At 34.1% G+C, this 16,978-nt stretch overlaps 1 protein-coding gene across 2 annotated transcripts in view; it reads right to left on the bottom strand.

Moving 5' to 3' along the window:
* LOC136032878 (rho GTPase-activating protein 100F-like) overlaps positions 1–16,978 on the bottom strand; it is a 142,409-nt gene that overhangs the window by 61,173 nt on the left and 64,258 nt on the right. For both annotated transcript variants that reach the window (XM_065713304.1, XM_065713305.1), the window contains exon 7: positions 14,396–14,546. In XM_065713304.1, coding sequence (XP_065569376.1) covers positions 14,396–14,546 — 151 coding nt within the window. The remainder of the gene's footprint in view (positions 1–14,395; positions 14,547–16,978) is intronic.

Here is a 16,978-nt window from a genome sequence, read left to right as displayed (position 1 = left end):
TTTCCTCTTTCTCAAGAAGTTAAAAGACTGATGCAATACTATTAAGGAATGTGATTTGAGCCTTTTCGACTGACGACACGTGTCTTTCATAAGACCTAATTTCTTTACCTTCTTCAGTGAGAAAGGACAGCAAGTAAATAGGAAAATGATTTGCTCTCTTATAGAAAGTTTACCTAGTAAATATCTTTCCCTGCTTTTTGTTACCAATAAATCAATATAATCTACGATCGAGTAATATTTTCGGGGCGGGGATAAAATAAAGACTTTCATATAAGGACGGACAAGGGAGGTAATGAAAGGAATCGTAATTACTTATAATAAAGTTCAATGACAAGATTCTTATAATTGTCTATAAGCTAATGAAAGGGGACACTCAGAAGCACTTATCATTTTTTACAGACTAAACAAAGCTCAAACAAGGGGTTTACAAAAGAGAGATATTCACAAAAAGTCGTAGGGGCAAAAATACCATCCACAAATGTATGGAAAACTATGCTATTTATAAGGTCTTCGAGTGAAAACAATCTAGAATATCAACTGAAAAAGCTAATGATTTGAAAATTAACTACTATTCCGCTGTCACGTTTTTTTTTTTTTTTTTTTTTTTTTTTTTTTTTTTTTTTTTTTTTTTTTTTTTTTTTTTTTAACTAGCCTTATTAATTGCGTCTCAGTTTTGATTCTTCTTTCAAAAATACTATTACAGGGCTATTGATTAACCAAATAATAAAAAAATAAAGTTCATAGTTTAATTTAAAGCCATGATAAAAATAATTTGACTTTTCGCAAACAAACGCTGGCCAGATACTTACCATTAGCAGCCTAGATTCCTTCAGCAGTCACAGCAGTCACAACTATTAATATAGCGTTGCCTATAGTATTAAATAAAAAAAAAACTTGTTTTTTCAACTGAATGTAAGGAGCAACATTAAAACTTAAAACGAACAGAAATTACTCCGTATCTGAAAGGGGCTATTCCCTCCTAAACGCCCCTCTCTTTACGCTAAAGTTTGACCCTTTCTCACAATTCTAATTTTAAAACAATAAAAAAAAACTTTAGCGTAAACAGCGGGGCGTTTAGGAGGGAATAGCCCCTACCTCTCCCCACCCAAAAACATTAACGAAATGTTATTCCAATAATCACGGGATCTCATCCTGGCTCTCTCTCCGCCGCTCCTGACCCCCCCCCCCCGAATAACAAATTATTAACGATATTTTATTCCAAAAATCACGGAGGTGACCCCCTGACCCACTCCCTCCTACATAAGAAAATAAATGACATTTTTTTTACAAATATCATGGGAGTTGAATTAAAGAAAATCAGAGGAGCTGACCCCTGGACCTTTTTCCATGGCTTGAACTCCCCTCCCCCCATACACACACACAGAAAAACTCATTAACGATATTTTATTCTAGAAATCATGGAAATTCAGTTTAATTTTATTAGCTTCTTCCAAGATTTTTCAAGACCCCTATAGTTTTCACTACAAACAAGAGTTTGGCTACTGCCCATTTCCCTAACGGTAAAAGCATAAAGTCTACTGCGTATTTGGATTTTTATTAAAACGAAGTATATTGCAAATATTTTCTTCTGTAATCGTTACAACATTGAAAATAAAATGAAAATTATAAAAATCTTGAGCTGATGAGCTTTCAGAAATTAGTATCATAATTTGTCAAGTATTTAGTTTAATTTTAATCGTTCTTGCCAAGATTGTTTCCAGACACATTTAGACTTATTTTGGAATTTGTTTTGGAACTAATAATTATTTTTCATTATTGTACCTATAGTTTTCACTACAAACAAGAGTTTGGCTACTGCCCGTTTCCCTAACGTTAAAAGTATAAAGTCTACTGCGTATTTGGATTGTTATTAAAACAGATTATATTGCAGACATTTTCTTCTGTAATCGTTACAACATTGAAAATAAAATGAAAATCGTAAAAATCTTGAGCTGATGAGGTTTCAGCATTTAGTATCATTATTTATCAAGTTTTTAGTTTAAATTTAATTGTTCTCGCCAATACCGTTTTCAGACACATGTAGTTTTATTTAGGAATTTATTTTGGAACTAATAGTTATTTTTAAATAGGGAATTCGAAAAACTTGAAACTGTGGCAATCAAAAACGAACAGAAATTAATCAAAAAACTGTCCGAAAAAGAAGTTCTTCAAAGAAAAGTGAAGCCCATATTAAAACTAAGTTTAATATGGTTTACTTTTCTTTGAAAAACTTGTTTTTTAATTAAGTAATATAAAGGTAATTCGGCTTAGCTAGCCATCTCACATATCGATTTGTGGATGAATTATGGGCGTAAATTTGATGTAGGGCTACAAAATTACATCTAAATAAACAATTCAAACTTAAAAAGAGAAAGTTTGATAAGAGCCTGAATAAAAAGAGAACCCCTAAATCAAGAAATTATATGTAAAGGTATTTGGCTCCATTTTATGTTATTTTAATAAATAACTTATTCAAATTTCAAACAAGCAAGTGTTATCAACGAATACCTTAACTCGTCAAACTGTTTTTAGAAAATAGGGGAAAACACCCCCTAAATGTCATAGAATCTTAACGAAAATCACATCATCAGATCCAGCGTATCAGAGAACCCTGTTGTAGCAGTTTCAAGCTCCTATCTACAAAAATGTGTAATTTTGTATTTTTTTTGCCAGAAGGCAGATCACGGGTGCGTGTTTAATTGTTTGTTTGTTTTTGTTTTGTTTTTTTTTCAGGGGTGATCGTATCGACCCAGTGGTCCTAGAATGTGGCGAGAGGGCTCATTCTAATGCAAATGAAAAGCTCTAGTGCCATTTTTAAGTGACCAAAAAATTGGAAGGCACCTAGGCCCCTCCCACGCTAATTATTTTCTCGAAGTCAACGGATCAAAATTCTGAGATAGCCATTTTATTCAGCGTAGTCGAAAAACTTTATAACTATGTCTATGGGGACGACTTAGTCCCCTACAGTCTCCGTGGGAGGGGCTACAAGTTACAAACTTTGACCATTGCTTACATATAGTAATGGTTATTGGGAAGTGTACAGACGTTTTCAGGGGGATTTTTTGGTTGGGAGAAGGTGTTGAGAAGAGGGGGATATGTTGGGGGAGCTTTCAATTGGGGAATTTGTCATGGGGGAAGAAAATTTCCATGAAGGGAGCGCAGGTTTTTCTAGCATTATTTAAAAAAAAACAATGAAAAAATAAATATGAAAAAGTTTTCTTCAACTGGAAGTAAGGAGCAGCATTAAAACTTAAAACGAACAGAAATTACTACGCATTTGATGGGCTCACCTCCTCCTAATACCTTGCTCTTTACGCTAAAGTATCTTTAGCAATTTCAGCTATTTATTCTACGGCTTTTGTGATTCAGGGGTCATTCTTAATGAATTGGGACAAAACATAGGCTTTAGTGTAAAGAGCGAGGTACTGACGAGGGGGTGAACCCCCTCATATATGTAATAAAAACATGAGAATACAAAAGTTCGTTACGTAAGCTAATTTATAAGTTACGTATATCTTTTACAAAGAAAAACATTCGTAAAAAATTAAAGTTCTAGTTGCTTTTTTAAGTAACCAAAAAATCGGAGGGCAGCTAGGCTTCCTCCCCCGCTGTTTTTCTCAAAATCATTCGATCAAAACTATGAGAAAGCCATTTAGCCAAAAAAAATAAATATGCAAATTCCTTTTTAATTATTCCTCTGCGGAAAGCCAAAATCTAAACATGCATTGATTCAAAAACGTTCAGAAATTAAATAAAAAAACAAGTTTTTTTAACTGAAAGTAAGGAGCGACATTAAATCTTAAAACGAACAGAAATTACTTCGTTTATGAAAGGGGCTGCTTCCTCGTCAACGCCCCGCTCTTTACGCTAAAGTTATTTACTGTTTTAAAAAGAAGTGTTGAGAGGAAGAGTCAAACTTTAGCGTAAAGAGCGGGGCGTTGATGAAGAAGCAGCCCCTTTCATATACGAAGTAATTTCTGTTCGTTTTAATTTTTAATGTCGCTCCTTACTTTCAGTTAAAAAAAACTTGTTTTTTATTATTTATATGAACAGAAATCAAAATGAATGGTCACATCAAATGCAAAATAACGGATACTACTATGTGAATAGAAGAAATCTAAAATAAACAGAAATAAATTGAAGAATCAAGTCAAACTTATCATAAACAAAAATTACCACAAATAAAAATAAGACTGCTGCCCCCTTAACCCCCTAAAAGATAATCACTTGGGTTTGATGTTGAACTTAAAGCTCAACCAGATCTCTATTTCCTGTCTGAAGTCCAAATTAAGGTACCTAAGGTAATTAGCTAGCTTTGGAAAAATAAGCAATTCAGAATGCATAAACATTATAATTACAATTCCTACAGCAATATAAAACCAGACGTAACCGTTTAAAATGTGCTATGGAAATCACCTGGGTTATTTTTTTCATCCAATTGGTAAATTTGTTTTTTCTACCTTTTTTCACATGATATAAATGACAAAAAGTATGCATATACATTCACAATAAAAGTGAACATAAAAACAATTTTGATTTAATAGATTTTGACACTAAAACGATAAATACCATATGATTCTTTCAGTGGCCAATCTGAGCAAATCTATCATATACATTTTTTAACATCTCAATGTAAAACCAGGAGAGTATATCTTACATTTATATAGTCATAAAGATAAAAAAATAAAGATTAATAAGAAAAACAAAACATTTTTGTCATCAAACACAGATAGTTACTAGGCCCCATTTGACTAGGTCCATTCTAGATGTGCTTAGAAGCCAATTTGACTAGGTCTATTCTAAATATGCTTCGACATTTCTCCCAACACAAGGACGTTTCTACCAGGTGACTGGTGTATTAAAATTAAAGCCACTAAACTAACTTCCGTGTTAGTTTTCTTTACTGTCTGCTCTATGGACCTCGTCAAATTAACATCTGAACGGTTTACACATTAGGCTTACTGGAGATAAAAGACACATTAAAAACGAATATTCCACCACAATCGTCTATCAATAATATTTTCCCTTTTCTTTTTTGTATCCTTGGAGACTCTTGAAAGGCCTTTGAAGATCAATAATTGTTTCGTTTATCAATCCCCATAAAATATTTCAGGTGCTTTAAGTTATATTCTGTTGTCAAGGGAGCTGTTTCCAACAAAACATACTACAGAGGAAGCAGTAATTTGCAGCAAAGTAGAACTCATTGTCTTGTTTCCTTTTTTTCCTTAGATTTACGCGTCAAGTCAAATATGCAAAATCCGTTTTTTTCAGATGGAGCCATTATTCTAATTTGAAGCAATTTAGTGTTTTTGTAGGAGGGTAATCACCCCTGAATTTCAAGAAATATCTTTCTATGGGGGGTTTTGATCTCCCCCCTACATACTGAAAAATATATTTTGTCGCCCCCTTATATTTCGTGTATTAGATCCCCTCCTGTAGGACATATCCATAGGTCATATCTAAATTTACAAGTTTCGAAAAAATTAAAGAGTTTCAGCAGCTTCTGCTACCAGCTTCTTATATCTTACACTAATGGATAAAGTTAAAATTACATATTTATTTTTAAATCTTGTTATAGCTCTGTTAAAAGAGAACCATAAACACTATTTTAATCCTTGCTAAAAATAAAATAGTTCTAAAGAATTAACGAATTAATTCTTAAAATAAAATAAAATTTAGAAAAAAATAAATCTGAATAAATAAATAAATAATCTGAAAAATAATCTAAAAAAATAATCTGAGCCTTTTAGAAAAAAATAAAATAGCCCTTAGAATTTAGAGCCTTTAGCCTTTAGATTTCAGAATTGAATGGAGCTAGAAGAATCAAGCACTCGGTCGTTAGATTTGATTTAGATTTCTGGAAACTCTTAAATATGACACTTTAGCAAATGGTCCCTTGACTTGCATCAATATGCCCCCTTACCCTCTTTTTTATTCTTACCCTCTTCTTTTAAGATTCATTGCATGAGTCAGTCCATTCAAAGATGAAATAAATCAAACTACACGCTTGATCATTAGACTCCCCATGCCTAAACTCTTAGATACTGTATTTCAGGGACTTGATCCATTGACGTAGGGTGAAATAGACCCATTTAAAAAAAAACAAGAAGGGAAAAGAAAAATGCTTTAATATTTTAACATGATAGCAAAAAACAATATCCAGCTTTCCGACCTAGTGCGTACCGAAATAAGTATTATCCGACAAGGTATGATTTTACCAGAGGAGGGACCTTGATACATCCTTTTTATTTTATTTTTTTTTGCTTGTTTTTCAGAATTCTTCCTGATACATAATGTCTCCTTGTTCCACAACAAAAGTAACTTTATATTTAAAGGCTCAGAAGGATGTAGTCAATAACTTGTAAATAATTAATTATTTTATCAATTTGTTTTTGTGAATAATGTTCTAATTGTAAACAGGTAACTAGCCTTTCCATTTTCATTTTAAAAGTCCATAGCTGGCAAAATGAATTCTAAGATACTACTTAATATTAGATACTTTTTTCTATTTTATTTACTTATTGACTGAAGCAAAGAGCAAGAATTCAAATTCAACGCATGCAGAAATTATCATCGGCAGCGCAATAGCAATGCCTAAGTAAAGAACGATGTTAAAACTTTGAAAAAGGCTCATTCGATTCGAAATCACAGGGACTAGTCCCTTTTTATTAGTCGAAAGTGACTGGAGGGCAACCGGCCTTCTCTCCCAGGCCCTCCATTTTCCCAAACACATTAAGTCAAATTTTGAGTTAGCCATTTTGTTCAACGTAGTTAAAAGGTTCAGAAACTATGTCTTTGAAGATGACAACCCCTCCCCCAAAGCCCTCAGGATATGGGCTTTAAGTTATGCCCTTTGGGCATATAAGGGCTTTTATAGAAAGAGTGGTCGTATAAGCTTTGAAAAGGGGTTATTGAATTGTTAATCAGAAGTTCTAGTGCCCTTTTCAAGAGTAACGGTGATCAGAGGGTAGCAACCCCTACCCCCCCTCCCCGCACACACACACAACGTATTGTCCTAAAATGCATCCAATTGAAATTTTGAGATAATAATTTTATTCAAGATACTCCAAAGATCACATAACACGGCTTTTAGGGTTAAAACAAACCCCAAAATCCTGGGGCAAGGGTTGTAAGTTATTTCCGGGAGGCACTTAAGGTTTCTATGGAACAAATGATTCTATAAGCTTTTGAGAGTTAAAAGTGATGGAGGGCTACGAAGCCTCCCCCCTCGACTACCACTGTTTTTAACAAAATTGATCTGACTGAAATTGTTAGATGACCGTTTTATTCAAAATAGTCCAAAAACATATAAAAATGCCTCTCGGGTCGGCAAAACCCCCTCCCCCCCCAGAGCCCTGGGGAAACAGTTGTAAGTTATGCCCTATGGACATATAAGGTTCTGATGCAATGGCTGGTCGTGTAAACTTCAAATGGGGCTTATGTGATTTGAAACTGGAAGTTATTGTGACTATTTTTAGAGTCAAAGTGATTTGAGAGCAACCAGCTACCCCTTCCCTTCCATGCATATCCTATCCCCAATCACATCTAATCATAATTTTGAGATGGCAAATTTGTTCGGCGTAGTTGATAGCCACCCCATAGCCCTCGGGGCAAGGACTGTAAGTTATGCCCTGGGGTCATACAAGGTTTTTATAGAAAGGGTTGTCGTATATACTTCAGAGGGTTTTCATTGGAAAGGTAATAAAAAAAAGTTTTAGTACCCTTTTTAAGAGTTAAAGTGATTGACGGGCAGCTACCCCCCACAGGTCGTGTTTTCCCGAAATTCAGACAATAGACATTTTGAGACAGACATTTTATTCAAAATAGTCCATAGATTATATAACAAGGCTTTTTGGGTTCTTACAAACCATCAGAGCCTAGGGGCAAGGGTGGTAAATTATGTCCTGGGGGCATTTATGTTTTTTATGGAAGCAATGGTGTTGTAATCTTTAGATATCGCTCATTTGTTTGAAAATTTAAGATCTGGTTCCCCTGCAAGAGTCAAAACTGATGGAGGTCAACTAGCCCCCCCCCCCCCCGTAACTACCTGTTGTTTCATGAAACACGTCAGATTGAAATTGTGAGATGTCTATTTAAAACAAAATAGTCCAAAAAACACTTTAACAATGCCTCTGTGATTGACAAAAGCCAAGTCTCTGGATGATTGAGTGGCTAAGTTAGAGAATATTCAAAGTAATTTTCAGCAATCGTTGTCAAATAATAATACCCGCCTGGGTCCTCTTCAAAAAGAAAAAGATGTGTTAAAGAGCCGAATAAAAGTTCTCACAGATGAGGTTGTGAGCTAGGGGGCTGAAATTAAGGTCACTGGCATCAGATCAGCTAATCTAGAATTCGAAAAACTTGATACAAACTTAATATTGTGGAATGTCCCATGTGAAACGATATCTTCTGCAAAAAAAAAGTTTTTGTGAGTGTTGTATCTTTAGGCCTTGAACTGGCCGCGGTGCCTGATTTCAAAATCATTGAACGAAATATTCAGAAAGGTTCATCAAAGTTCAGGTACAAGATAAGGAGTCGAAAGCGAATTTATTGAAGAACGCAAAGAAACTAAAAGGCCAAACACTCTCATCATTTTCCCACGTCTACATTGGTGTTGACGCTCCCCCTGAAGTTCGGAAAATGTGCAAGAATCTTCATGCAAAAAAGGTAAAGTTACGTGAACATGGTTTTGAAACTTGGGTCTATAAAAGTTTCCCTTTAATTCTGCATTTCAACTGTCCAAATGGCACGCATGCAAAATATCTATGGACTGACCCTGTCTCTGAACTTGCCCTACCGCAAAATTATTATCTGCGATTTAGTGTTGCTAATAAGGTTGTGCCCCATATTGAACACAACTTGGCTGGCGCTACTGAAGGTCAATTTGACACTCAGAATGAATCAATGGAGTGAAGAATTAATATAATACGGTGGGATTTGTCCTACTCTCTAAATCTGTTGATTATTAGTGGAGTGAAGTATACATAATGTAGCGTATATAGTTGTTGTTTCTTTTTATCAGTGTCTTTATTTGCTGTTTTTTTTTTTCACTACATCCTCTCTTGCTTTGTACACTATATTAGGGAAAAAAAAATATTATTTTGTTGTATTGATTGAGTTTAAATTTAGTCAATTACAAAGTACCTAATCCATATTGCATTCAGTAACAGAGACACCACTCATTGCATGTTTAGTTTCGTAATCTATTGGTCAAACAGTTCGTGGTAAAGAACTGTAGTAAGGAGCGACCCGGCTCAATAGCAACCGAAACTCTAAAAAATGGAATTTTGATACCGATAGTTACGTCAGAAGAATCAAATTTTTATGCTAATTTTAAACATAAAGTTTCATCAAGTTTAGTATTGCCCATCAAAAGTAACGAGCCTGAGAAACATTTGCCTTATTTTAGAAAATAGGGGGGACCCCCTAAAATTCATAGAACCTTAACAAAAATCACACCATCAGATTCAACGTATCAGAGAATACTACTGTAGAAGTTTCAAGCTTCTATCTACAAAAATGTGGAATTTTGTATTTTTTTCCCCAGGGGTGATCGTATCGACCCAGTGGTCCAAGAATTTAGCAAGAGGGTTCATACTAGCGGAAATTAAAAGTTCTAGTGCCCTTTTTATGTGACCAAAAAATTGGAGGGCACCTAGGCCCCTCCCACGCTCATTTTTCCCCAAGCCACCATATCAAAATTTTGGGATAGCCATTTTGTTCAGCATAGTCAAAAATCCTAATAACTATGTCTTTGGGACAACTTAATCCCCCGCATTCCCCGGTGGAGAGGCTGCAAATTTCAAACTTTGACCATTGTTTACATATAGTAATCATTGTTTGGAAGTGCACAGACGTTTAAAGGGGATTCGTGTTGAGGGGGGAGAGTTGAGTGGGAGGATCTTTCCATGGAGGAATTTATCATGAGGGAAGAAAATTTACATGAAGGGGGCGCAGGACTTTTCCAGAATTATTTGAAAAAAACAATGAAAAAATAAATAAAAAAAAGTTTTTCAGCTGGAGGTAAGGAGCAGCATTAAAACATAAAATGAACTGAAATTATTACGTATATAAGGGGATCCGTCTCCTCCACAATACCTCGCTCTTTACGCTAAATTAGTTTTAGTAATTTCAACTAATTATTCTACGGCCAAATTTTGTTTTAGTTATTCATGTGCGGTGAGGAAAAAACAAAACACGCATTAATTCAAAAACGTTCATAAATTAAATTAAAAAACAAGTTTTTTTTAACTGCAAGTAAGGAGTGACACTAAAACTAAAAACGAACGGAAATTATTCCATATATGAAAGGGGTCGTCCCCTCCTCAATGCTTCACTCTTTACGCTAAAGTTTTTTATTGTTTTAAAAAGAAGAGTTGTGAGAAAGAGTCAAACCTTAGCGTAAAGAGCGAGGCGTTGAGGAGGATACAGTCCCTTGCATATACGGAATAATTTTTGTTTGTTTTAAGTTTTAATGTTGCTCCTTACTTGCAGTTTAAAAAACTTGTTTTTTTAAGTTAATTTCATAATAGACTCGTATCTCACCTGCCTTAATTTCAACAGGCTTCACAGAATCATTTTGTTAAGATGTTCACTAGTCGATTGCCACAATAAATATAAGGTATCATTTTCAACAGGGGTATTGCTAATCATCTTTTATTCTACGTTTAATGAACATTTGTTAACATGAGTAAGTTATCATTTGTTCTTCTTTTTTTTGGAGTCGTTTGTGGATGTCAATTGTCAATTTGACAAAACGAATGATAAAATTTTCGGTTACATTATTATTCATGTTTTCCTTCTACACACATTTTTCGATTATGTTTTGTGACATTAAAGTGAAATTTAATTAATTATAATTGCAATTAGTCTCTTTTTCCCCTTTTGTCTTTTATCCCCTCTTGTGTCGTGTATTGTTAAAGAAACAATTATTTCGTCATAACTTATAACCCTATCTCTGAGAGCTGCGGGGGTTGCCATCCTCAAATACATAATTTCTGGACCTTTTAATGAAATAAATGGCTATCTCAAAATTTGGATTGGATATGTTTGGGGAATTGGTGGGTGTGGGAGGGAGATTAGTTGACCTGCAATCACTTTTGACTATTGAAAAAGGCCCTAGCCATTTCGAGTTTCAATCAAATGAGTTATTTTTGAAGTTTCTACGACAACTAATGGCCATCTCAAAATTTTCATTAAATGTATTTCGGGAAAATACGAGGTCTGTGTGTGTGTGTGTGGTGGGGGGTGTATCCACTCTCCGATCACTCTGAACCCCATAAAGAGCACTCACACTTTGATTAGCAATCCAATGAACCCCCTCCAAAGCTTATACGATCACCCTGTCTATATAAACCTTACATGCCCCAAGGGCACAACTTACAAACATTTCGTTGAGGGTCGTTTGGGGGGGGGGGGGGAATTTTCATCTTCAAATACATATTTCTCCGGATCTTTCAACAACTTGGAACAAAATCGCTGTGTCAAAATTTTGATTGAATGTGTTTGGGGACATGGTGAGAGTAGGATGGGGTTTGGTTGCCCTCCAATCACTTTTGACTATTAAAAAGGGCGCTATTTCTTCCAATTTGTAGTCGAATGAGCACTTTTCAAAGTTTCTACCACATTTCCTTCGATACGGAGTGCCCTGGATCTATAACAAAAATAATAATAATAAATAAATAACACATTGTACCCATATCACTCTTTACTTAGGCGGCACTATTACGGTGTTACTGAAAAACATTACGTTGGGATTTTCAGAATTAAGTTGAAGACCAGCTTTTAAGTATTCTGTTTGGAGTTTCTGGAGAGTTTCAGAAATTTTGTCAAAAGTTCGGCTGAGATAAAAAATGCCATCACTAAGGAGATATTGAGGCCAGAGAGAGCGCAAGACATATGACACTGGTATTGAGCTTCGAAGGCATAATTATTGAAATAAAAAGGTGAGGCAATGGCATCTTGCCTGGCTCTTTTCTTAACTGGCAGAGTTCTATCCAGTAGCCTTACCATTTCGTTTTTTAGGAGGGATTTATTAATATTGGAAATTTGGAAAAAATAAAACGACTATCATTGATTGGATCAATTCTTTCTGATCAGAAAATTATAGTTTATCCTTTTTTCGAATTAAATAAATATTTTGAGCATCGATTCATTTAGTGCTCTCAGTTATTTTAATTTTATGACATTTTCTGACTATATATGACATTGCTGGTTGTTTCGAAAAAAAAAAGTCTTATAATACTATGTACAGATGATATGGCATCGAAAATGAAAAGGAAGTTGCGTAAAATATAAATTGAGAATCTAGAAGTAAATACGAATCGTGTTAGTCATTAGTTTTCACGTAATGCAAGTTCTTCTCAAATGGAATCCATGATTTTAAGCCAGTCAATGCTGGCTACGAAGATAATTACGTCTTGTGAAACCGATATTAAGAGCCATGGAATGACAAGAGCTACCTCACATCGTTTAAAAAACAGTTGAAGCACCAGATAATATCTATTGAAGGCATTTTTAAGAATTTAATTTAAAATAATTAATAATTCATTGATGGAATTCTAATTGAATTAATGCTCGACGATTTGTCTAAATAATTTTTGACTGAGCACAAACCCCGTCAGAGTTCACAAAATAAAGCATTGGAATTGCTAGGAGGTTATCTTCATAGCCCACATACTGGTCCAAATTCCTCAAAAACTGAACTATCATTTAATTTTGGAATTTTTAAAACCCAAGAAAGATAAGAAAATTGAAAGATGAAGTATGACATTTAGTAAATGAGCTATAAATGGGCTATAAATTTTTATAAATGGGCTATAATTTTTTAGTAAATGAGCTATGGGCTATAAATGTAATATACATATTCTGCTGCAAAGTCGTTGAAAGATTATTTTGACGATAAGTCTGTATTATTAATTCCATCTATTAGGATCCATAGTAGATAATTTTTTAATAACGTATACCCCCACTAATAAAAAATAAAACATAAGGATGCTTCTAATAAAAAAAAAACAATCCTAAAAAGAGATTTCTCTCCATGCGTGTATGAAATATATCAAAAATAAACTCAAAAGAATTGCAATAGATGATGCAAAAAAGCCTTGATGACGGAAATTGAATAAGTGTTTATTTGGTTGTCGGGAGGGGGGCTATTTCCGATCTCTTGCAGTGTTTTCCATCTATTTATTTATTTTCTCTTTTTTTACGGTTATACCGTTGCGTTTAGTGATGTTTGAAAGAAGAATGCATTAAGCCCTTATGATCTATGTGCTCTATTGGGGAAATTTGTCTTGTTATTTTTTATCCTTATTACAAACAATTCATTTCTTTCTTCTTGTAATTCTTTTATCTATACAGCTTGAATCCACATCCCTAGGGTTTCATTTGGTTCATTTTCGTAAACTTAAAAGAAAAGACTTAGATATACTTTAAACTATTATGGGAAACATACTCTAATAAGATTTAATAAGCCTTTAAGGGTAAAACAAAAGTTTACAAAAGAACATGTAGAATTGGGATAACAATTTTAGCAGCTCCCCTATCATTTTTTTTTCAATAAAACATGCTTATTTTATCTTGCTATTTAAAATATGAGTTTTTACAAGGAGTGACATTTGAAATTTAAAAGCTACAGCACCCCCTTCCCCTCTCCCCCTGCATGGCTTATGTATATGAATATACGCGCCTAAATGTTGAAAAAATATAGTAAATAAAGCTGTTAACCACGCGAGACAAACTTCTATTCCTATGTAGGTTTCAAATACGTAACATCTTGCACAAGTTATGTGAAGTTTATGTTTGAAACTTTCTTGATACTGGAGGCCCTGCCAAAATAGAATCCTCCTACCTTGACTTTAGAAAGCTAATAATAAGCCTTTAAAAAGCTTTAATAAGCCTTTAAGGGTAAAACAAAAGTTTACAAAAGAACATGTAGAATTGGGATAACAATTTTAGCAGCTCCCCTATCATTTTTTTTTCAATAAAACATGCTTATTTTATCTTGCTATTTTAAAATATGAGTTTTTACAAGGAGTGACATTTGAAATTTAAAAGCTACAGCACCCCCTTCCCCTCTCCCCCTGCATTGCTTATGTATATGAATATACGCGCCTAAATGTTGAAAAATTATAGTAAATAAAGCTGTTAACCACGCGAGACAAACTTCTATTCCTATGTAGGTTTCAAATACGTAACATCTTGCACAGGTTATGTGAAGTTTATGTTTGAAACTTTCTTGATACTGGAAGCCCTGCCAAAAAATAGAATCCTCCTACCTTGACTTTAGAAAGCTTATCACATTCGTCAAAGCTAACGCCAACTGGCACTTAAATCTATTTACAAATAAACCAAGCTCTGTTTTCTTTTTTTCTATTTTATTAGAATAAAATCTAACCTGCTGGATCAATTTCTATTAGCTTTTCTTTTCCATCCATGGCTGTTACACTTCTCTGTATCTGGCTTGACGTTCGTGTTAATGTAGCCATCGGAGGTGCTAAAGTATCTTCATGAACAAAATCTCTTCGGAAAGCATAATATGATTGTCCCTAAATTCAAAAAGATTCGGTAAGCTATGAACTTGACACTTATAAAATATAAAAAACATGTTTTTTAACTAAAACAATGCAAAACGGTTAGTACTTCAGAAAGGCGGAACCCCTATATATATATATATATATATATATATATATATATATATATATATATATATATATATATATATATATATATATATATATATATATATATATATATATATATATATATATATATATATATATATATATATATATATATATATATATATATATATATGTATATATATATATATATATATATATCTATATATATAAAAATAAGTTGTCTGTGTGTGTGTGTCGAGTGACGTCATGTTTGTGTGTCGACTGACGTCATGAAGTTAGTTGTCGTCATGTTTGTTATGACGATGACGTCATTAAAGGTATTTCATCATTAAGATATTTAAGACATTCGTTCACGGAAAAATGTTTAATTGTGAAATGACTGAAGAACATACAATGGCCACAGCCGAGGAAGCTGCTCAAAGAGTCTATGCCAAAAAAACTTGCTGCTGATAGAGAAAGTAAGAAAAGAAAGCGTGCCGAGGAATCACAAGAACAGCAAGAAAACAGGCTTGCGGCTAAAGAACGCAAAACCGCGCAGTTAGATGAAAATCCACCTGGACAGCGAGAGCCAAAACATATCAAAACTGAAAATGATAGCGATGATGATTGGGTTTGGGATTTTGACTTGGATAAGGTCATCAATGCCTACCAGATTTAAGTTAAAAAAACTAAGGTTCGGCGATATGTACTTCATAGTGACGCTGAAAAATAAAGAAGAAAAAGAAAACTGAAAAAAGAAAAAAGGTAAAAAACTAAAAAAAAACTAAAGAGAAAAAACACTCAAAGAGAAATTACAGGCCGGGACACAAATGACGACCGAGACAGAGGGAATATAAATGGCGACCGGGAACCTCAAAGAGAAATCACAGGCTGGGACACCCGGAAACAAATCACGACCGGGACACAGGGAATACAAATGACGACCGGGACACAGGGACACAACTACAACGGGGACGCCGGGGGCACAGGCGGGATATATAAATGACGATCGGGACACAGGGATTGTTCGAATAGAAATTACAGATCGGGACACCGGGACACAAATGACGACAGGGACACAGGGAATATAAATGACGACCGGGACACAGGGACACATCATTAGAATAATGAGGTATAGATCTGAATACGGATTGTTTTTCCCATGGAAAATTATATGTTGCATGTTCAAGAGTCAGTAAACCTGACAATATATTTATATGCACAGACAATGGGACAGCGAAGAATGCTGTATATTCGTATGTTTTACGTAGTTAAAAACATATATTTATATCTATCTCTATTCACAGGTGGGACACAGGGATACAACTACAATGGCGCGTAACGATATACGCGCGCGGGGGGCTTGGGGGGCGCAAAGCGCCCCACCAACTAGTCCACGGATATGATTGAGAAAATTCGGTGGCTTCAGTCAGTGTAGTACAAAGATAGATGTACAGGGAAGTTAAGACCTGAACTCTCAAAATAGAGTTGTCAAGCTTCCCAGCTTCATCGTCACAAATGGAAACATCCTGAAATTGGTAAAGAAACAAAAACAAATCGTAAAACTGTGAAAGATGAACTGACAGCTAATGTTCGAATTATCCCTTTTTCTGGTGTTGGAACTTCTTGTTTAAAAGGTCTTTCATCTTTATACAGAGTTAGCCAATTAAGTTTGGTTGAAGTTATCTTTAAGCAGAATATCTTCTTCTCTCTCATTGTTGTACATTTATGCATGCTATATATCAACCAAAAAAACATATATTTACTTATAACAGATACATACAAACAACAATGAAGTACCAGATGAATATTCTGGCTGCCTAAATTTTAGCAAATAATCTAAATGCTATAAATCTTTTTTTTTGGAAGTGGACGGGGGTCCAAATAGAAGACATTGAGGTTCCGATAAAACTTTTCGATACCAATAAGTCTTGCTAAATTGTTTTTTTAATTTTGACCTCAGAATAGATGTTAAAATCTATGAAACGAAGTTTGATATGTATTGTACAACGTTTATAAAAAAAAAAACACAGAATAAAAAATGAAAATCTCATGAATTGTAAATTAAAGGTGAAGGTATCGAGGAGAGGATACTAATGTATTGTAATCGGGAAAAGAAATAAATAAATGAATAGATAAAAAAGCAATAGAACTAGACTTAGAAAGTAAATTGCGATTTAATTTACAACCAGCTAAAATTTAGATCTATATTATACAGAAGAATAATAAATAACTTAAAATTTGCACATCAGTTTGCTATACATTTTTGTTTCTTCATGTTTCAGGGTTATTTTATTTGACATTAATATTTCGCTATTCTATGTAGTTTAGAAGCTGTTCATTATTATCAGTTACCT

Source organism: Artemia franciscana, chromosome 11, assembly GCF_032884065.1.
Source record: "Artemia franciscana chromosome 11, ASM3288406v1, whole genome shotgun sequence".
Classification (NCBI taxonomy): Eukaryota; Metazoa; Arthropoda; class Branchiopoda; order Anostraca; family Artemiidae; genus Artemia; species Artemia franciscana.
Note: the sequence above shows the minus strand (reverse complement) of the source record. Positions and strands in the feature narration are given on the sequence as shown.